At 51.4% G+C, this 22,262-nt stretch overlaps 1 protein-coding gene across 1 annotated transcript in view; it reads right to left on the bottom strand.

The window, feature by feature from the left end:
- LAMA5 (laminin subunit alpha 5) overlaps nt 1–22,262 on the bottom strand; it is an 89,333-nt gene that overhangs the window by 28,265 nt on the left and 38,806 nt on the right. The window contains exons 4-23 of the mRNA XM_082065744.1: nt 19,811–19,929; nt 19,389–19,559; nt 18,814–18,911; nt 14,042–14,157; nt 13,051–13,169; nt 12,134–12,224; nt 11,269–11,403; nt 10,952–11,014; nt 9,966–10,106; nt 9,459–9,596; nt 9,091–9,225; nt 8,408–8,542; nt 6,356–6,493; nt 6,123–6,175; nt 5,833–5,932; nt 5,288–5,340; nt 4,769–4,874; nt 3,978–4,077; nt 3,622–3,778; nt 1,789–1,927 (exon numbers count right to left, since the gene is read on the bottom strand). Of these exons, the coding sequence (XP_081921870.1) occupies nt 1,789–1,927; nt 3,622–3,778; nt 3,978–4,077; nt 4,769–4,874; nt 5,288–5,340; nt 5,833–5,932; nt 6,123–6,175; nt 6,356–6,493; nt 8,408–8,542; nt 9,091–9,225; nt 9,459–9,596; nt 9,966–10,106; nt 10,952–11,014; nt 11,269–11,403; nt 12,134–12,224; nt 13,051–13,169; nt 14,042–14,157; nt 18,814–18,911; nt 19,389–19,559; nt 19,811–19,929 (2,307 nt within the window). The remainder of the gene's footprint in view (nt 1–1,788; nt 1,928–3,621; nt 3,779–3,977; nt 4,078–4,768; nt 4,875–5,287; nt 5,341–5,832; nt 5,933–6,122; nt 6,176–6,355; nt 6,494–8,407; nt 8,543–9,090; nt 9,226–9,458; nt 9,597–9,965; nt 10,107–10,951; nt 11,015–11,268; nt 11,404–12,133; nt 12,225–13,050; nt 13,170–14,041; nt 14,158–18,813; nt 18,912–19,388; nt 19,560–19,810; nt 19,930–22,262) is intronic.

The raw sequence follows: 22,262 nt of genomic DNA, 5'->3' as shown, positions 1-22,262 counted from the left end.
TTCTTTTCAGACGACAACCCAAACAGAGGTGGCTCCTGGAGGTGGGGTGGGAGAAACTGGTCTGCAAACAGAATACTTGGAAAAGGGTTCCCTTTTTGCAAGCCACATCTTCCAACTTATCTTCTTGTCAGGCTGCTTGTCTACCATGTGAAGCCCATTTCACCTTGGCAGAAGGTGGTTCAGCATTTCTGGAGCTGATCTGGCCTATTAAGGAATCTGCCCTCTGGACCCCACTGCTAGTGTGTCAGTCTGGCAGCTTGCTTTCAGCACTAGAAAAATCAAATATTGCTTCTGAGCAAGGAGGGAAGCACATTATAAAGGAAATGAGCTCTGCTGCTGGATAGGACAGATTAAATACTTCCTAATCTTTGGTGGGATCCTAAAGCATGAGCATGGCTTATGCTTCTCCTGTCTTTCTGCTGTGTAATATGACTGCTCATAAAAATAATCAGCTATTTTTCCTCTCAAAAAAAGTAGAAAAATAATATCTTGGCGCTTCGGACCTTGCGTTATCACATCAAAGGCAAAACACCTCCTATGTCAATTCAAAACAGGGGAGAGAACTTCACCCATGGATAAATTCGGTAGCTGGCGTTGACAGCCTTGTGCTGTGCATGTGTGGTCTGGAAGAGCTTCAGCAGGACGATGTGGGAGTGGCATTAGAAGAGGTAAAATCAGTCAGCCAACCACTCACTGGGGCACTTGCACGGCCTCAGGTCTGTCCCCACGCAGTCTTGCTCATAGATATATTAGTTGTCCAGGTCTCTAGGCTTGTTCAACCATCTTTTGGTATCTCTTGTCCTCCTCCTCCAGCAGCTCATGGCTTGATGAGAAGACATCGCACCCGAGTGCAATGCCTGTATAACACACGCATTTCCATTCCACTTCCAAACCTCGCGCCACGTGTGAAGCCAGCAGCCTAGTTGGGAAGAAGCGCAAGGCAAGGGCAGGTCTGCCACATGAGGGCACCTGCGAAATAAAACCATGTCCAGCTGCCAAAGTTTGGATCCAGTTCCCAGCACTTGGCCCATTCTGGTTTTATGGAAACTCAGTTCAGTTCTGCCTGGGGCACTGGGGTGATCTTGTCCTGTATCAAATTGTACAGCAGCCAGATCTCACAGCAGCCTGGCTGCTAACAGTCCTCATCACGCAGCACCAGGACTGGGGGCCAACTTGCTGCCTCTTTGTTAAATAAGGGGGGGCTGCAAACTTAAATCAGCCTTTTCAATTGGAAGGGCAGGACTAATAGGATAAAGCCATATGGAAGTGTCTTCTGGAAAGGATGATGCAGAAGGTTGCCTGGGATGGGGAGGAGGTGGCGATGGTGCAGGGGAGCAGAGCAGTCTGGGATCCTTACCTCTCCTTCGTGGCTGATAAGCTGTAATTTTGCCATACACAGTGGCCCCTCCTGAATTAATATACCTCAGGATGACATGGAACAGATAGAGCTCTGCCTCCTTCACGTCTACAGTGACTCTGATTTTATTCTGCAAAAAGCAAAAAAGCACACGGGGCCACACGTCACCGGCGGGGGCAGCTCCTGGCTGCTCACCCACCCTGCGGGAGAGCCTGACCCGTCTGCCTACCTGCCTGCCTGCCTCTCTTCCCCCTCCCTCGCCATCCCACGGCACAGCACTGGCTGGCCACCTGGGATGGGCACACCTGGGATGGGCACACCTGGGATGGGCACACCTGGGATGGGCACACCTGGGATGGGCAAAGGGGCAGAGGAGCAGTGTCGCAGTGTGGGATGCTCTGAGTTAGTCTAGAAGTGAAAAGTGCACTTACAGTTGCCACAAACATTAAACTTTCCTTCCTCAACGACCGAGACCCTCCCTTCCACACTGGCGGGCCCCCGGCTGACGTAGCGGAAGACGAGGCGGAAGAGGTCGGGGGATGTCACATTGAGAGTCACCACTACCTTGGGCTGGTGGGAGAGAGAAAGGGGAGAGAAGCAGAGCACACCTTCAGTTACCTCCACCGCCCACAGCTGCCAGCCCAAGCGCAGCCGCTCGGCTTCACTGCTCCCAAAGCAACATGCCACAGCGCAAGGAGGGGACAAGCACATCGGCCCTGCGGCACAGTCATGGTATGGCCGTCCCTTCTGGGGACAGCCACCAAGGGAACAACCTGCCTGCGGGGCTCTGAGCACATCTGGAAGATGCTGTGGCACAACTGGGTGGTTCGGCTACCCCAGTCACACACTATTCCAGAGGAAAGGTTTTAAGAAGTTCTTGCTTTTGTTATCGGCATGTTGCTTTTGGGCTTCATGTGCCGCAACCAGACAGCAAGTACCAAAGGCTGAAGCTCCCGCCCTTGAGTTTAGGGGGCTCTGCCCTGATGCCTACAGAGGAGCCTGCAAACTGAGCTGCTGTCTCGTTCTTGGGAACCTGCAATGCTAACGACTAGTGCTACTACGGGAGTGTGTCACCTGTCACCAACAGGCTTGTCAGCCCTCCGCCTGCCTGGACACTGTTTGGCAAGATCCCAATTAAGGAGATGCTAAAGTCCGACCCATTTCAAAGAGATCTAAGCATCTCCTTAAATACCCTCCAATCTATATGGCAAATCTGGACTCTGCCCTGGGACTCCTAATGAGGGCTCTGTGTTCTTCAAAGCTCCAGTTACACACCAGCTTCCCACTGGAGACTAAACTGGATGGATCTTGCAAAGTGAACTACAGGTGAGACTTGCCAGCAGAAAGCCACATGCTAGTCCATCTATCAAGGCCTATTTCTATCTCAGATGCCAACACTGGATGCAAAACAAAAGCTGTGAGCTTGAGCATGAGCTCCATCCTTATGCTTTAAGGCTGGGGTTTTCTCAAGGGAACCTACAGGAGTTTGTTGCTTACCTCCTACCTACAAATTCAACAAAAAATGGCTAATGCATTTGGCCTCTCTGTTATTTTGCCTTAGTATGAAAAAGGGAAGCAAACTCAAAGTACATGCACCAGAATAAGGACTACCTTAGATGGGAAAAGACTGTCAGAGAATTGCTGCCCTACACCCCCATCCCAAACACACACACAGGCGACACTTCCACAGGGGCCATGCAGAAGAAGAATCCACCGAGGATAAAAAAGGGTCAACAGATGAAATAGCTTCACTTCTAGGCCTTAGACAACTCCAGATTAGTGTAAACCTATGTTACAGCAAACCAGCTAAGAGCAAGAGCAGAGCCAGAATGGTAACAAGAGGTCCAAGCTGGCCATGGCAGCTAAGGAAGAGCTAACTTATTTTTGGAAAAGGGAGGGAAGGTTATACAGAGAGTTGCAGGAAAGAGCAGAGTCAGATGAAAGAACCACAAGGAAACCCAGAGACAGTGTTTATAGACATCCCTGTAAGTAATAACTAAGCTACCACCCTTGTCTAAATGGATTAGGATGTCAGGTGATTCCCAAATTAGGATCTTTCCCCTCATCAGTCTATGCCACCCCCAGCACTACAGGAAATATCTGTGCAAACAGACTATATATACACCGTGCTGTTTATGTTGGCCATCGTGTGACTGGAGGGGGGTTGAGGAGCATTTGGAGTGAAAGATGTGTGCCAAATCAGTCCTGCATCAGCTGAATCCTTCCCAGGGGGAGCTGGGCCGGGCTGGAGACACTGGCCGTACCTGGATGGAGGACATCTGCGCGTATCCTCGCCAGCTGAAGCCCTCAAACTCCAGGGGGTTGTAGCCGAAGCGCACAGCCCGGCCAGCCGGCGTGGTGCCTTCCTCCAGCTCAAATTTCAAGTGATGAAGGTCAGGGAAATAATGGTCCCTTGCGGGTCTGGGGAAGAGAAGGAGCATTGTTACCTGCTGGGCCACCTGGAGGGAGAGGCAAGAGGACACCTCCGCCAGGCACGCAGCTGATGGAGCAGCAGCCCAGATGTTGGTGTCCCCATCCCCGCGGTGGCAGAGGCCACTGTCCCCAAGGGAGCAAACAGCAGGCAGAGCACTCCAGGGTGCATCTCCTGTCAGCAGCTTACTGGGTGCAGGTGGGGCCGCGTGTGCTCTGCCGGCAGCGACAGGCTCCGCTCCGCTCCTCGCACGATGGCCCCAGGGACCCGCCGACGTCGCACCGGCAGCCTGCGGGCAGGAAACGCCTGTTTACATTCCCGCCGTGCTAACGAGCTCCTGGTCACTAATCAAAGGCGCATCCCGGCGGGCAGGGAGGCTAGGGCCGCTATTTTTATTCCATTGTATCCGTTTTCATATTGGCCCCAGCCCCATTTGGATCGGCTTCTCTTCCACCTCAGCACGGAGCTATTTCCAGGCGGCTGCGGGGGGAACAAGGTCTGCAAACCCTGCGGGCCGGGCGCCGCGGCCCTGCTGCCAGCAGCAGCCTCGCTCCCTCTTCCCTGCCCTGCCAGGATCGCGTGGGCCGGCTGAGAGCGGCTGGATCTCTTCCTTTACCTCTGCGTGATGAAGAGCAGCCAACCCCTCACACCCATGCCCACCTGCTTCCAACGGGAGGAAGGGGTACGGCTGTAAGGACACGGCCAGTCATTAAAACACACCACTTTCTGGCACCTAAGGTGCACCTTTCCTGGCCTTTTATCCCCCAGCCTGACAGATGTGTGTCCAACAGTGGCAAAAGTGTGAAGACAGGTCTCCAGATCCACAGCAAGACCCGGCCCCTGCTCTTGACCATGGTAGGACACCTCCTGCCCCTTCTTTCCAAGGCAAACAGTCAGCTGGTATACGCAGAGCTGTTTGCTCCAGGGCCAGCTCTTGTGGCCCCCTTCAATTCACCCAAAACACCACAGAGGGGGCTCACCTTGGCACCCAAAGTAATTTGCATTCTCCATATTGAAGTAGCCGTCTTTGCACGTCGAGCAGAACTGGCCACAGATGTTTGGTTTGCAGAAGCACTGCCCGTCGGCCTAGGAGAGAAGCAGGAACAGAAGCTCATTCCCTCCCACTGCTCATCATGGTTAAGTTGTTACTCAGTTATTTGGGTCTTAGTCTGAGACACTGGAGGAACATTTTGAGTTTCATGCTCTACATGGCTTCCTGCGTGTGGGTGGGCCAGATAAGGGCCAGATAAGTTAAATCACCCAACAATGCAAGAAAACAAAAATCCAGGCATCCTGAGCCAGACCCAGAAATATGTAGGTGCCTAATTTATGACAGGTCTTAATCCCGCGTTCTCATGCAAGCCCAGATTGTGGTGCAACCTCTGAGAGCTCAGCATCAGGACAGGCCTCTCCAGCAGCTGCTGGGAGAGACGGAGCTGAAACAATCCCAACACAGCCCATGCTCGGAGGCGCCTGGAAGCAGAGAGGAGCAAACCCACCTGCTGGCACTCTGCGATTCTGCTGATGGTGCCCTTGGTATCACACTTGCAGTCTGGAGAGAGGGAGATGAACAAGAAAGCCAGTTAGCCCCTGAGAAGAAGCCTGATGAGGGACAGTACCTGCCACACCAGAGGACATCGGGTGGGATAAGAGGAGCCAGGAACTGGTCAAGTAGAGGGTAGTGCTGCACAAGGGCTCACATTTCATTCTGGACAGTTGCTGTTGAGGACACGACTACCAAAGACATTTGCCTTTTCTGCACTTCTGTCCATGAAAAATTAAGTGTGCAAAGTCTTCAGGAAGGGCTGAGAATGGCACAGCTCATTGCATGAGCCCCTTGTGTTTCATCCCAAGCAAAAAGATCCAGGCTCCAGCCTTTCCCCTCTCCAAGTGGGGGTAACCCAGACCACTCCAGTTCTGACACGTCATCCCGGGGCAAAGAGGAAGGAAGGGCCTCCCTTCCATCCAGTAATGATGGTCTGGGTCTTGCACCATTACAGCACATGGGGGACTTTTTGGGGCTGTGCCGATGCCATTTCCTTACTCAGGCAGCCGTAGGGGTTCTCTGGAGTCAGGTTCCAGTATAAGGGCTTGCATCTGTCGCAAGCTGGGCCTTCAACGTATGTCCGACATGCACAAGAGCCCTGAGGAAAGGGAGAGGGAGAAAAGAAGAGGTGAGAATTTGCAGCACGGTGGATGAACGCGGTATCTGATACTCTGGCATGGGTAATGGCTGTTTTCAGGCTGTGCTTAAGCAAGGACTTGGCCCAAAGTGAGAAAAAGGGGATCATGCAAAAATGACCTGCAGGGCTGGTGGGTTTATTCGATACTCACCGGGGACAGCGAGGGATCTGCAGTCACCAGCCCTGCTGGGTTACAGGAGCCCACTAGAAAAGAGAGGCACAGGGAGGGATTTAGAAAGAGACATCTCGCACCCTGGCTGTTCCTAAACAGGGTTATTTCTTCCCTTGTGAAGCTTTTGGGGGATGATAAGCCCATTTGCCACCACCACACCACTATGGCCCAAGATACTGGATCCCAAACCCCATCAGGGAGAAGGGAGCTACCTTCGCAGTGTGGAAATCCGTAGGCGCCCGGCACGCAGCTGTCGCAGCGCAGCCCTGTCACTTTGGGCCGGCAGCTGCACTGCCCCGTCTCCTGGTCGCAGGTGCTGTGCAGAGAGCCCTCCCGGGAGCACTGGCAAGCTGAGAAAGAGAAGAGAGCAACCGCTGGAGCTGCAGGGCACGGAGACTCCTGCATTCAAGGGTTCCCACCAGCAACCTCTTTTGGCTGCCTGACTTTCACCACCATCAAAGCAGGCAGAAATATGGGTAACAGATAACATACAGACTAATTCTTTGCTTTTGGTTAAAAAAAACCCCATCTTTTAAGAGAAGTAATAGAAGCTGCAATGTTTATCAGACTTATTCCCATAGATTTATGTGTGTTTCCAGAGGCAGGGAGAAATTTTGGTCAAGGAAAAGGGGAATGTGTGATCTCATCCCCAAAAGGTCAGCAACCAGTGACATATCAGACCCTACAAAAGCCCATTTGCACCCAAACACTCAAGAGCAGCATTCAGCCATCAGGGTCTGCCTTGTGAACATTGTATTGTGGGGAGCAGACCTGCAGCACCGGGCCAGCAATGCAGCCTTGGCAGCACCCATGACCAAGGGCAAGGGCTCTGTGGCTCCTGGCGTGATCTGCATCCTGCGACACACATAGAGATCCTGCTCCCCTATCACATGAAAGGTCAGCAAGCTGTCCGGGAGCTGCCCATGCCCTCCTTGCCTAGCCAGCACTCCTCAAATCCCTGCCAAAGGGGATGTTTTAGGCTGACACCCCCAGACTGGCTAACAGCAAAACATTGTTAGTAAAACAATGGATTAAATAAGAAAAAAAAACAGGTTCTCTCTTTCTTTCCTTACTGTGACTCCTCTACAGCTCTGCAATATGGACACTGCTTTATGAGACAGAAAAGAAAGAAAAAAAAGCGACTACTGAACTCCTGCGAGACCATTTCATCTCTGCCTCCAGCCTCTTCAAAGGCATTTTGCCGGCAGCGTTCTGCCAGCTGGCTGCAGCTCAGGCGTCTACATTTCGTATGGTGCAAGAGTGTGATGATGCTCTTTTGTTGCTTCAGGGAAATTGTATCACGGATTATTTTTTAATGAGCAGTAAATTCTTGCTGGGAGACATAAGAGTACATCTGGCTCCCAGTCGGACTGCTGACAGGGAGGGAGATGGGGACACTCTGCCCAGAGCTGAGGACGGCTGTTCAGAGGATTTGGGACCGCAGGCACCTGCCGCAGGGATTGCTCAGCCCTGGCACCAGCAGCTCTGCTCCCAGAGCGATGTGGGACGTGGGGAGGTGGATGAAAACCACCCTGCCAGCAGACACCCTGACTTTGGGGCTGCCATGAAATCCCAAATCCTGACCCTCATTGTTCACCCTACTGTACAACCCTACGCCCACTGGTTTCAGCACAGTTGCTCCTCCTGTGCGTTGGTGTGAACTGGGGTGGAGTAAAGCCCTGAAGAGCCTGGATGTGTCATTTGAGCCACATCCAAGCATCTCAGGGCACCAGGGTATAATCTGAACACAGGATTTGAGACTTTGCTTACCCCACTCAGAGCCCTGCTCTCTCGGGCTGCAGGCACTCCACACTGAGCCAGGCAGATACAATTCAACACATTTTATGTGCATCTGCACATAAAGCTTTTTGAGAGAGAATCTGAACCACAGGTGCTCCCAAGTCATATTCTGTAGGTCTATTTCTTAACAGGTCGCTGGATTAGAAGCGACATGTCCAGAGTGGGTTTTATTTCCCAACGGAGCAGGCAGACCCAAGCTCCAGCAGTTAGTGACAGTGAACGAACTGGGGCAGACAAACTGCACCACCTTTGGGGAAGCATTTCTTCGAGCCGTTTACTCATGACAGAGCATGCCCGTCAGATGAGACAGGTGAACTGTGCCCAGGAAAACTGCTTCATGCTGCAAGAGCCAACTATATCTGCGTACAACCCTTGGAGATGGATTACGGAAACGAAAACCATTACAAAGCCAATAGCAGCAGCTATTCCCTTTTCTCCCCTGAGATGCGGCAGCGGTTACTCACGTGTGCAGCTGGGGTACCCATAGAAGCCCAGGGCACACTGGTTGCAGGTGTGTCCTGCAAAATTCGCGTGGCATCGGCACTGGCCAGCTGGGCTGCAGTTGTTGTCCAGCGCACCCCGGGAATCGCAGGAACAAGCTGTAAGAGCAGGACTCTCAATAGTCTGGGGAAAAGTGTGATCCAGCCACTGATGGTCTGAATCGTCACTCAGCCCCACAGGAATTAGCTGTTTCCATCAAAACTAAATTAATTTCTTAATGCTCTAGAGAGACAAGGAATATTTTCAGCTAGAGTCATGGCCATACCAGGAAAATGCCACTGAGGGTTTTTTACAGCCCACTCAATGTTCCTCAGCAGTTTAGTAGGTTAATGCACTAAAAAGACAAAAAAAGCATAAGCTGAGACGCCAGGTCACAGCAGGATTGCGAGGAGGAAATGTGACTGATAAAAACTGCTTTGTCTTCCAGGCTTGGGCATGATCCACGACCTCCAGAACAAGCCTGCCAAGTTCACAGTGCAAACCACATGGGTTTTGATTTCGAGAAACACCAAAGCCTTGCAAAAATCGGCATGTTTTTTCACAGAATCATAGAAACATTTGGTTGGAAAAGACCTTTAAGATCACCGAGTCAAAGCGCTAACCTAACGCTGAAGGTTCAGAAGGAACTGGCCGTGACTGTCCTTACCGTAGCAGTGGGGGTAGGAGTGGTGCCCGGGGCTGCACTGCTCGCACCGCGGCCCAGCAAACTCGGCTCTGCAGAAACACCTCCCGACGGAGTCGCAGCCGCCCGGCAGCGTCCCGACCACGCTGCAGCCGCACACTGCAACACAGAGGAGCCGTCTGCCCTGTGCTGGGAGCGTGGGGCAAAGCTCACCGCAACATGTTGGGTTTTTTCTGAGGTTCTCGGGTGGGCATTTAGGTGCTGCCCTAAGCATTAAAACTGTTGCGTGAATCTTCCAAAACACCCCAAACCCCTCTTCCCAGCCCTCCCCCAAGCCCTGCCAGAAGACTCTGGCTTTTCACGTGCCCACCCGCGGCAGGACAGATACGCACACTGGCACAGAGGGTAGTTGAAGTAGCCGGGAGCGCACTGGTTACACGAGTGCCCTTCAAATCCCGTTCGACACAGACACTGCCCTGTCTCGCTGTCACAGGTGCCATCATATTGACCAGGGCCAGAGCACTGACAGGCTGGAAAGCAACAAGGGCACTAGTAAATAAACAGCTTATTAGTCTTCCCCATTTCCTAGGAAAAGGAACTAGAGGTGCCTGTTCCTCTGGGGTAGAAATGCAATTGCTGGAGGGACCATGGGGGACACAGCAAACATGCCTGGCCCACAGCTAACATCCACAGGGAATTTCTCAAGAGCCACCCCCGGGCTGGGAGGATGCTGGAGGGTCAGAGCTGGGTGGAAAATATCAGCAAAAGCCATGGGAATTTGTCACTTAGAAGTGAGGCTGGAGAATTTCTCCTCCCCAGCGCGAGCGGAGGACACAGAGAGGCACGTTCCTCCCCAGCAAGAAGAGCGAGCTTGGGGCCATCGACCCCGAGTGACTCACGCTGGCAGCTGGGTCCGTAGTGGCCCGGGGCACACTGGTCACACTGTGTTCCCTGGAAGTTGGGTTTGCACACACACATCCCCACTCGGGGGTCTTTGCGACAGGCATTGCCTTCTGTCCCACCGGCGTAGCAATCGCAGTCTGGAGTGGGGACACACAACAAGGGACATCAGTGGTGTGGGGTGTCGGGTTGGGGGAGCGAAGGGGGCAAAAATTATCTGAGAACCACAGGGAAGGGGAGGAGGGGAAATGAGAAGGGAAGTGAGAAACGCCAGCTCAGGAAAGAAAAACCTGCCTGGAACACAGAGAGTCTAAAACATCAGAGGGAAGGAAAAGGTTATCTGGAGTGCACTGGGGAGCATGAGACAGGGGAGGACGTGGTGGGAAAAGAGACAAAAAAAAGCAGAAAGGATGAGATGAACAAGAGGAATGAGCATCAGAGAAGAGGGAGGCGGAGGGGAACAGGGATGGGGGCATGGGTGAGCTTCCAAAACAACACAGCAAAACAGAGCGAGCGGCTGCCTGCGCACGCTACCGCAGCTTCGTGCAGAGGGGACCATGGGCACGGACCCCTGTGCTGCCCACCGCATGGGAATGGCAGGACACGCAGGTGTGGCAGAAGGACAAGTTTGTATCTAAACCCAAAGGCTGAGATCTGGGAGGACCCAGCTCAGCCACAGACCCTCTGTGACCTTGGAGGGGCTCCTCACAGAAGGAATGTCTCCACGTGGCCTGGACCCCAGGAAAAAAGCACACAATCACACAGACACCCTGGGCTACAGCTTCCTTGTCTATAAAAAAGGGATCATAAAACTTCCCTTTCCCCCACCCTCTGCTGCCTCCTCTCTCAGAATCACTCTGTGTCGGGGTTGTTTCTTGCAACATATGTGCCCAGTAAGGCAAAAACCTGATCTTGCATTGGGTGATGAGATACAACAGTAAAGCATGGTGTCTGCCAAAGCAGCAAGGAAAATTACACTACTTACTTATTATCTGTCCCGCAGGGAGCACTTGTTCTCCAGTATCGTTGTGAGCGAAAGCTGGAACAGCTACGCAGAGAAAGAGACATTGCACAGGTCATCACCAATGCTCAAAGAAATCCTGTCGGTACATCAACGGGTTGGCAGTCTCACAGCTCAACAGGCTGAATGAAAATGTGGAACACAGCGCAGACATCCCACTAGACAAAGATCCAGGGAGAAGGCACCTGGAGAGCAGCCTCAACTGGAGCTGCTGGCCCTTCATCCGCGGGGTCTGTGGGGACCCCGACCTGCCCCCCCACGGCCCCGCACCCCCCACTTACGGTAGCAGTGGGGGAAGTTGATGTATCCCTCGGCGCAGGCATCGCAGTGCTCCCCTGTGTAATTGGGCTTGCAGTAACAGCGGCCGGTGAGGTCCTCGCAGGTGCCGTCGGTGAAGTCGGACTCACAGTTACAGCCTGCGGAGAGGGACAAGCCGGCAGCAGCTGTCACTAACTGAGACCCTTGGCCAGCCACGAGCGCCACAGAGGCATCCCTGCGATACAGAGCCTCAAACCCTGCCACCAGCTGTAAATTCTCGCCAAAAACAAAGAGTGTGATTTTTGCCTCTTCAAAAGGGGTCTGGCTTAGAGGAACTGCTCCCACTGTGCGTGTCCCACAAGTACAGAAGCACAGATGCATCTCGCTTCTCCAGAAGACCCCAGTTTCCCAGGAGAGGTGGTGGTGGCACACTGCAGCAAGGACACGTGCATGACAGCCGATGTGCCACAGACACCAGACCGAGCTGGGCTCCCCAGCAACACAGATAGAACCCCCTGCTGCCTAGAAATCCCTGTCCTACATTGTGCATGGAGAGCAATGGTCTGCAAGTGCCAGCTGAAAGGGCACACAGATGACAGCTAACGCTGGACTGCCCTGCAGGCAACAGCAGGGCTAACAACACATATTTAGCTCGTTCCAGCCCTAGAACGTGCCATCACTTCTGATTTCACGGATGCTGCAGACACACATACATTCCCATGGGCCATGCCAGCTGCAGCAAGAATTGCTCACACAGCCACATCTCTTAAGGTGCTGCACTCCCTGTGCCAGAAAAAAGCACCTCTCAGCCCAATTCTTCAGACCACCCTCCCCAGCGTCAGCGAGTCCCCGCAGGCATCCACAGCCCACAGAGGAAATCACACTCACGGTAGCAAATGTACGGAGAGTCGATCGGGTGGTCAGGGGACCGGTAATATCCTGGGATGCACCTCTCGCAGTTAATGCCGGTGGTGTGATGCTGAAACACAGTGGGTTAGAGGGGCATGAATTCCTCTGCTTGTACGATTCACATTCACTAACAGCTTCAGGGTCCAGGGGGAGCAACTCAGAAGTGCCAGCACATAGAAAGACCTAAATCTGCTCAAAATTCCACTTACGCTGATTTGAAAACAAAGCATTCCCTGCAAACTGTGTATCCTCACATGAGCCTAGTTTGAGTTTCAGGTTCATATCTGACCTCAAGCCCATTTCACTTGCTTCAGATGGTAATATGTCCTGACCACTTTGTGCTAGGAGGATGGAGCAACTTGTTTCCTCCCAGTAAGAAAGCACAGCTGTAAGTTTCATGTCACTGCACAAATTAACCAGCTCATAGTCAACCTGGGAGTGGAAAAGCGACTTTCCTATTTTTGTTTGGAACTTTGGAGTCTGAGGAGATTGACATTGGTGGTCAGAGAGCGATTCGGAGAGGTGGCAGCACCTGAGCACTGCAAACTAGGCAGCAATATCCTAATGTGCTCAGCATCAACCTGTCCCTACCAGGGCACGTAACCCTAATCCCTCCCAATGCACCAACCTGGCCCTCCTCAGCAGACCTAACCCTAAAGCGTCAGAGGTAATGGTACCGCCCAGGGGACAGTGAAGAACCCATGTGCTATTTTCATTACTGCTGTACACTCTAATCTATGGCAAAGAGACAATTTCCAGGCAGAGACCTAATTAAGACAACAGAAGGTGCATGAGGGGGTTGGCAGAGCTGCCAGCAAGGCTGAACTCCATGCTGACAGTGGAAACAAACACAAAAATCTGCAACAGCCTTTTTTGTAAGAGCCTTTCAGGCCTACCTGACAGTCAATGCAAACACCTCCCCCTTCAAACTTGTCTTCGTGACTTTTGCTGGCTTTGTGGCGATCCACCTCTGGGTCATAGTAGCAGTCATAGGCATGGCCATTGCAATTGCAAGCTGAAAATACAAAGAGACATTAGGGAAGCTGCAAGCCCACGGAGGTCCTTCAGTCACCAGCTGGATCTCGAGATATGAACTCTTCCTCCTGGGTTACATTTCTATGAGAAAGATGCTAGAATGCATCTGGGTCACTACATGATCACCCAAGCTCGCAAAAGTCTTCCAGCTCAAAAGCCTAATCTGCAACCAAAAAAATGCAGCATGCACAAAATCAGAAATAAAATATGTGCAGGTGTGTATGGACAAGAAAGAGAAATTACTCAACTTTGGGGCCTCAAGTAGTCTGGTTTAAAGGGCAACGTTCTAGACTCTTTTATCCCATCCAGGATGGAGGTGAGCTGCAAAGTTCAGCACACGGTGAGGCTGCTCTTTACAAACCCACAAGATTAAGATCCATCTGTCCTTTGCCGCCCCATGTTTATAAGCGATCGTGTGATGTAGCTGTGCTCCACACTCTGCATTCCCAGTGCAGCATAAATTCCCCCTGTCGGCATTTACTGAAAGTTTCTCTAGACAAGTAAATATGTCCTGTATGTAAACACATCCAAATGTAATTCATCTTGGAGACAGAATTGAGCAACAAGACTTGCCTGCACGAACCCTCGGACACGGAGAAGGAACTGGAACATAAGCAGCATCAAAGTCCCGCACAGAAGTAATGGGCCTCCCTGTGCGAGCCCTGACTGAGCACAATTAACCACTGCGCAATGTGCTGTCTTTGCAGCATCACTGATCTCCACCCAGTGCCACCCACCATAAAAACATCCATTTCAGCGAACAGTTTCTCTGCACTGCAACATCAAGGGGCTGGTGAAACGTGGCTTTGCAAAACAGCTGGAAAAGGAAGGAAAAACCCAAGCCCGACTTACGCTGGCACTCGTTGGCGCTGTCGGCCGTGGCAGGTTTCCAGGGGAACTGGTTGAAGCCGGGGCAGCAGTGGTCGCAGGACCCGCCGCAGGTGTTGTGCTGGCAGTCGCATTGCAGCCTGCAAGGGAGAGAACGAGGTACAGCCGGGATGTCACCCTGACAGGGACACATGAGATGGGGAGCTGCTGCGTAACCCTGCTGTGCACATCACTAGTCATATACACAAATGAGTGATATTTGTTAAACTAAGTATTCTGGAAAATATGCTTTTTTAAAAATGATTTTTTTAACTTTTGAATTGCTGATTATTTTTTTTCTGAGGCAAACAACAAACTTTGCACTTCCAGTGCCATTCTGTCCCTTTCTTCCTCACCACCATCACTCTTGTCTTCACAGGGAGAGAAGGATTAGACAAAAACAGTGTGCCACTACCTAGACAGCTCTACAGACAATAAAATGTGAAACGGTCAGAGGGGGCAGCGGTCGAAACCTGAGCTGAAGTAGATTATTTGAGAGGGAGCAGCATGGTGCAGGGACATGAAGATGTCCCACCGCAGCATAAAAGGAGCAAACAACAGCCCAGGGCTGGAAAGGGATGGGGCCACACGGGTCCATCTGCTCCTCGGGGTATACCTGTGCTTGCAGAGATGAAGGCCATGAAATGTGAAGTAAGCCTTTTAGCAGACGCTGGCCCCATGCTCCCTGTGAAACGCTGCTCCTGCTTTTCTCGGCCGGCACAGGCAGGACTGTGCTGGGTAAACAGGCGGCTCCGGAGGCGCCAGGCAAGAAATCTCGATGGTCGACTGACAGATCTCGTCCCTGCTCGACCGCAACGGTGATTCATTAACATCAGTGACATCATCTCCAAAACTTCCACTTAGCAGAAGGCGATTCCCATCCAACACAAACGCTTTGTTGTATTAGACTTATGGATAATACAGCGTGTTCCAGCTTTTATCTGTGCAATTACTCATTTCCCCTCAGGGCTGGTCTGCCACTCCCAACTCTCCCTCCTCCAATGCTTTTCCATTCAAAAGCAGTGTTCAATAATAAATGTAATTTTTAAAAACATCAGAAATAAATGGAGCAGTCATTCCGGGTGAAATGTAGGGGTGCAGACACACTCTTCCACAGCTGCAGTGAGCCGAGTGTCATGGTTTGCACCTACATGTATTTTTAAGATGCGAGACCAGCAAGTGTTACGTATGGAGAATAGCCAGGCAGAGGAAGTAGTGTGGGACAAGTGAACTCATTTTAATAAAACACTGGAGGATGTGCAAATTTAGGGTAATGCAGGCAGGAGCCACACTCAGCATGTTTGCTTCAGCTCTGCTCCTGGTCCTCCCCTTGCAGACACCATGAGATGCTTGGCCACAGGCAGCTCCAAGGAAACCACATTTTATGTTTTTTTCTTTTTCTTTTCTTTGTTTTTTTTTCTCCCATGGCAGCATCTGGAAATTGTTATTAACATCCATATACACATGTGTAGAGCAAGACAGTCACTGAATCAGGGAACTCATAAACCTGCAGAGCAGCGTTAATCTCCCTGGCTGGAGGATGTGGCTCCAGCCACACGGGCTGGCTCTTTGATGCTTGAGATGTTTGAAAAGCACTGGTTGAGTTCCCAAAATGCAAAAAGATGGCCCTCCATGAGTAAAGATGCACATTTCAGATGGAGAAGGAGCTATTTATTTAGTCTCTGCTGTCCAGAATTAGCAATGACCTCTCAGAGAGCTCATCTATCACAGCAGCTTTACCACACCTCGTGCTGAGTTCATGCTGCTAATGAATTATAGACAAATGTGCATAAGCTACAATATTTACATGTTTCATTGATTGAATATATACAAGGGAGAAGAGGGAGCGGCTGTGTTCACATAGCACATACTTGCTGGTTGTCCCGCCGTAAAAAATCAAACCGCAATCTTCCCACTGGAATTGACGCTCAATAACAGAATATAAACAGTTTTTAGCGAGCAGCTGTGTCAGAGCTGAGAGCAGCACACAAGCTCTACAGCATCTGGATTTGGCCAGGACATCTGAGGAGCAGGAGCAAGACAAAAAAAGCCCCTTCCTCTAACTGCTTCTGACCATACTGAGGGAAAAACACCTGCAAAAGGGACTCACAGACGGCACAAATCTACCAGCACACATGGTGCTTTTCCTTCTAAAGTGGGAAAGGGCAAGCTAGCATTCAGGATGCAGCAGCGGGAAAGCATCCTTGATCTCCTGCAGATCTATCTGCTTCTAGCCTGCCAGACTGCTGTTATCTTCAGCATCAGGCACAGAAGCAGCAGATGAATGCTCTGCTTGTCTCCTCTCTTGCTCGTGGCATTCTGTGATGGGGGAGTGAGCCCACGGAAACAGCTGCTCTTATCAGACAGACGCAGAGCACTTGCAGGGTCCTCCTGAGCTCACGTCAACAGCACCCGCATGTTAACACACGATTCCTGTCTGGGCTCCCTGTCTGCAACGTGCCAGGTCCCTGCTGATGCTTATCTCACTGCTCCAGGGGTTCACCAGGAGAAAGGTTTGTGCCTGATCCTGTTGGTGTTCACCTTTAACCAGGAGAACTTTCCTTCCCTCTGTTTAATTCAGCTCATGCGATCCCGGGGCAAAGACAATTGTGGAAAGTGCAAAGGAGACGTGAGGAGGCTGACCCTGCCCACACACCGCAGGTCCTTGCACACACACACGGGAACCAGACGTGCTGCCAACCTAACACAGCTGGATGTGCAGCCTCTGTAACTTGGCACTTCAGAGAAACTTTCCAAACCTGGATAAACATTATCATTTATGGCCAGGAAGTCAGCTCATGAACATGCTCCATCACGTCCTAAAGTCTCTGCCAAGATTTCTAGCTCAGCTCACCTCACCTCTATCAAAGTGCTCAGCCTGCCTTTCTGGGTAACAGGCACAAGAAACACAGGCATGTGCAGAAGAGAGAAGTTAAAATGAGAAGCAGAGACCTCCCAGACAGGCTGAGACATAACTGTGACTTTTAATGGGGCTGGGCCAATTCGCATTCCTTGCCTCCCTCTATTTGCATTTCCTTGCCCTGTTGCTGTCACATATCAGGACGTGTTCAGAGGGACACACCACACCTCCTACTCCGGTCACACAGATTTCTGAAGGAATGATATGTTTCTGACCGCTGGGGCTCACGACACGACAGGACAGCGTGTCCGAGCCCTGGCTGCCCAGTGATGCTCTTGCCACACAGTGTTGTGGCTGTATCACCCATGGGGCAGGAGCGGAGGGATGTCTGACCGCCCAGCAGCGCCCGTTCCGTGGGAAGGCTGGACACAGCTGCTGCTGGAGCCCTGGAGAACGGCAGCGTTTCACCAATTAGTAATTTTCTCAACTGCAAGCATCATATTTCTGCTGAGTTCTCTGTGCTCCTGGGCTTGTTAACAGCACACAGCAATGCCATGAGAAGTTCTGTATACCCAGCATCTTTGTCCTGATGCATTCCAAAGGGCTCTACAGATGTTATGTGCTCACTGTACAAAGCACCCAAGTAGGAAATACTTTCTCCTCCCGGCAAGCGCGATCTGCTTGCGGTGAAATACAACAGCTGCTTAAGAACATGTGCTGCAACATTAGAGCACAGTTTGGGGCCAAGAGTGAAGATGCCAAATGCATCCAAATGAGAGCGGAGGAGGTGAATTCTGGGAGGCAGAGACAGTTGTCAGCAGAAGCAGCACTGAACAAGGATCCCAACATATCTCTCCTCCCTCATCTTCTCTCCCTTCCCGGAAAGACCCAAGTCATTGCTATAGCCAAGCAATATCATGGCATTTCTATGTTAAAGAATCACTTTGCATCAGGAAGCCCTTTTGCCCTGGTACGCAGGTGTACTGTACATCCAGCAACATCCAAGTATAAAACAAACCTAAGGAACTGTACATCCAAGTGTTTATGAACTTCCTTCCTTTTGTCAGAGAGTTTGGCAGACTAAGGCAGACTTGCTTACCAACACATCTTTGTTTTAATACTTAGCGGCTTTAACCTTGGCTGAGACTCACTGGAATTTTCTTTTAGAAGATCCAAAAGCTCTACATGATCCTGATGAGAAAGAAATACAAGTTTCCCTCGTCCAGCTGAATCTACCCATCCCTTTCATAAAGGCAACATTCAGGCTGCAAACAGATGGCTAAGAAGCAACAGTTTCATGGTTTGAAGCAGGTCTTTGGCATTTCAGGTTGCCAAGGCGGATGGGAAGTCCCATGAGCCAAGTGTAGCTGCTTTGCATACTCTTGTTGCTTCGCAAGCAATATATGTTTAGCTACATACATAATCTATCATTCTTATGAGTAGAACTGGACAGAGCAGAGTCTCTGGTTTCTTGGGAGACCATCTGTTTCTGAGAGCACTACCCCAATTCTTAAGAAGCCACATGAGAAGCAAGAGACTTCTCCCAACAAGCTCAGAAACCAGGGCTCGGTTTTGATGCAAAACCTCCACGTTCAACAACAGCATCGGCGTCGCTCACCCACCCTCCCATTCCAGCACTCTGCTCCCACGGGCATGACAAAGTTTTGGGCAGGGAAAATAGCTCAGGGAGCTGATCTGATTGAAAAACAGCCTGACAAAAACATATCATTTTTGCTACTTTGGCTAAGCAGGTTCCCAGTTTGTTCTCAGGGCAGAGTCATGGACAACAGTGCTGACATGGTTACCAGCTCAGGATATGGCACAACTCACGCTGGTACCTTTCATTCTTAGCACAACAATTCAAACACTTTTACACAGAAAACTTTGAAAAACATACCTGTAAGGGTCATTAGGGTCTTTGGCATCACAGACATCTGCGTGGCCATGGCAGACACAGCGCCCTCCAATGCTGATATCTTTGATGCTGTAGTAGTACTGGAGAGAACAAGAAAAGTTGGCCATTAATATCTGTATGAATAAGCTTCACAACTGCCCTACTCAGGATTCAGCAGGACTTTACCCAGTAAAACAACGTGTTGGGCTATTTCCTTCTCAGTGACAAGCTAGACCTTGTCAACTGCAGCATCTCTCCATGGTAAGACCCGCCACCACTAACAGAGCCCATTAGCTACAAGTCAGGTCTCCCAGCGCAGCCAACAAAGCCAAGTGACACTACGAGGTGTTTCCCAGTTTCATGCTGTTGGTGCTAAGAACAGTTCTTCCCAAAAAGCCCCCAACTCCAGTCACGGCAGCAGTGTTATCTGTTGCAAACACCTTCAGCTGGAGGAACGCAAGCACAAAGAGAGGAAATCCCCACAGGCAACATCCAGAGATGTCTTCTCCCCAGCGGTGGCCCGCACAGCCCTCAAACACCTCCACCTCATTGGCAAGAGGTCTCAAGGCTTGCCTTACCCTCCTTGTCACCGTAGGGTCCCTTAAGGCTTTGCCCATCAGGTGCCCGAGCAGGGTGTTTGTCTGCAGGAACCGCAGTCTGATGTTGGTGGCTTTTGTGAAATTCCGCAGAAGAGGAGAGTAGGAGAAGTTCATGGCTCCCGGGCGCCCGTTTACCAGAGAGACAACAATCTGTCCATGGAAGGAAGGAAAACAAATCTGTGTCACCCCCTGGGATGGGAGGAAATTAATCCCGCCCTCAGCCAAACCCAGTCTTTACCTCCATTCAAGACAACTGAATCAGTTCCCTGCCAATCTCATTCGGTTTAACTGAGTAGTTTTAAATGGCATCCAAAACTCAAGAGGGAACCAATTAATAAGAGTACATACAGACACTGAAAAACCTTGGAAACGCCATGGGATGAAAATGTGCAACTACTCACCTCCCCATTTTCCAAAGGCACGATACGGGAGTATTCAGTGGTGCAGATGGCGTGGTCGTCCTTGGTGATGCGATCCACGGTTTGCAGTCCAAACTTCTCGATGCAGTCCCTCTTGGACGCTGTTCATCAACCAGAGGTGAGAGCACAATTCAGAGCTCTGTATTGATGTTCCCACACTGACCAACGTGAGGGAAGGGTGTATACTCTTTGTTAAGCATTTACTATGTACAGGCTGCTTTGTATCATTAACTCTGTCATTGCTAACATAAATGTACTCCACCAAGGGAGGGAGTCACTACGAGAGTAATAGGCATGATCAGAATATCCCTCAAATCACCTAATTGTAATGAATTAATTCAGAGATGGAAGGTGACAATGGCCATTGTAGCTCCTGAGACCACCTGAAGAGAAACCCACCTCTTAATTTTGGCATTAAACTCTCAGCTTAACCACCCTGAGCCCTAATCCTGGTCTGAATTTGTTGCTTTGCCAGCACTGGGTTTGCTACACCACTTCTGCTGAACTGGGGAAGGGCTGTTTGCTGCTAGAGCTCCCTCCCGATGCAGGAGCTTGTACCATCATGTTCATGTGGCTCTTTAACCTTTTGGATAAGTCCTGAAAAGCAAGCCAGCACAGAGCCACATAATGGGAGCCACCACAAGCCACAGCGACCACTGCAGCACCTCCCAGCAGGCAGGGTGGGCACACAGGTGTGGGGAGGGGGCTGGTGGTGTTCGGGAGAAGCAGGGCCTGTGGGACACCTTGCCCTGAGCTCTGCAATCACTCTTAAACACACACTACAAAGCAGAAATGCTGCAGCTGCCCAGAACCGCTCCTTGGGGACAGTGATCAAGGGCTCCTGCCACTAAGTGGCAATGCAAGGCTGGCTAAAGCCAGGGGACAGGCACAGCCAGGCAGTCACACTGCTGGCCCTGCAACCTGCTTTGGGGACACTGCATGCCAAGGAGTCTCCAAAGCAGCTGTAGGAACATCCTGGCTTCCCTGCACAGCCGCTCCTGCAAGTCCAGCACCCTTGTCCCAAGGATGCCCGACAGCCCCGTGCTGGCAGAGCCAACCAAACCACCGTGAACATTCTGGGGTAGTACAAGACGTGATTGTGCAGGGTGGCGAGCACTCACATCTACCCCTGCAAAAAACCTACACAGTGCTGCTCTCCGGCCACTTTCTGGGGCTGTTGCCCCAGGGAAGAGCCTGGGACACAGTCTACTGTTCCCTCCCACTCCAGTTTCACCTGCACCAGGAGCTGTCAGCAGCGTGTGCCAAAGCACACGTGCTCATGAGGGTGTTTCCATGGGGAGAAGTAGGAGTAAAAGGCAGCAAACACAACCCACTGCCCCTGCCAGCGCTGCTCAGCTCACACAAGGAGCTGATGGGGACACGTTAGCCTAATTTATGGGAATAATCCTCCAAAATCTGTTGCAGTGTGCCCCCAGAAGGCATGTCCCCCACTCCACATGCTGCCCTGGTCGGCTAAGCCAGGCAAGAGGACCAGGACAGGGGGAGCACAGAGAGATTCTGCCTCCGCTGCCTTCACCTTTGGCTTGCACCACCCACACCTCATCTCCAGCAATGTGGCCTCGCTCCATGAAACACTGTTTTGGCAACAGCAGGAGCTTGGCTGCATCCACAGGAAGATGATGTGGAAACATTTAACATCGTGTCTCTGGCCACAAAGCTTTTCTTCACCCGGTGCTTTTTTAAAGACCATTTATTCTGAAGGCCCAGGCGAGCAGCCGGTCACCACATTGATTTCCAGAGCACTGCCATGGCGGGGCATGGAGACAGGATGCTCGGCAAGAGCAGATACTCTGGAAAACCAAAAAACTCCTCTGGTTCTTGCAGATCTACACAACCATGTGAGACAGCAGCTGAGCACTCTGAGCTAAAACAGAGCAACACATCAGCCATAAACCACAGCAATGCTTTAAGGAAACAACAGGCTGGGGAAACCTGCTTATGCTCTGTAAAGGACGGAGCCTTGTTCTGTGCTATGACTGCTTTCCCCTCTGCAGTGACACTGCGCAGCACAGCGAGACAAAACGGGATAATCCTGCACAACACGCTGAGCTGGGCAGGCAAGGATCCACGGGGCCGGATGGACAGCTGGGACCACGCATCTTTCATGTCCAGTCCCCATTTGAAACGCTGCGTGGGGAACCCTTCATGCAGATAAAAGCCACCGTAAATCTCTCCCCAGCACTCATACTTCTCCTTTGGTGGCCGAGGAACGCGTGGTGCCTCCCAGCCGTGATGCCCGGAGGATTTCCAGCGCCACGGTCCCTCAGCCCCTCGCCCCACGGAGCACATTAGCTGCACCGAAAGATGCTTTCCACAACACTCATTTCTTCCCTCCTCCCACAGAGCCAAAAGCACTTCAGCAGCCTTGCTGGGGGACGCAGGGCAGCATGGGGACCCGAACACATCCCACGAT

This window comes from Streptopelia decaocto, assembly GCF_964273445.1.
Source record: "Streptopelia decaocto genome assembly, chromosome: 14".
NCBI classification, from domain to species: domain Eukaryota; kingdom Metazoa; phylum Chordata; class Aves; order Columbiformes; family Columbidae; genus Streptopelia; species Streptopelia decaocto.
Note: the sequence above shows the minus strand (reverse complement) of the source record. Positions and strands in the feature narration are given on the sequence as shown.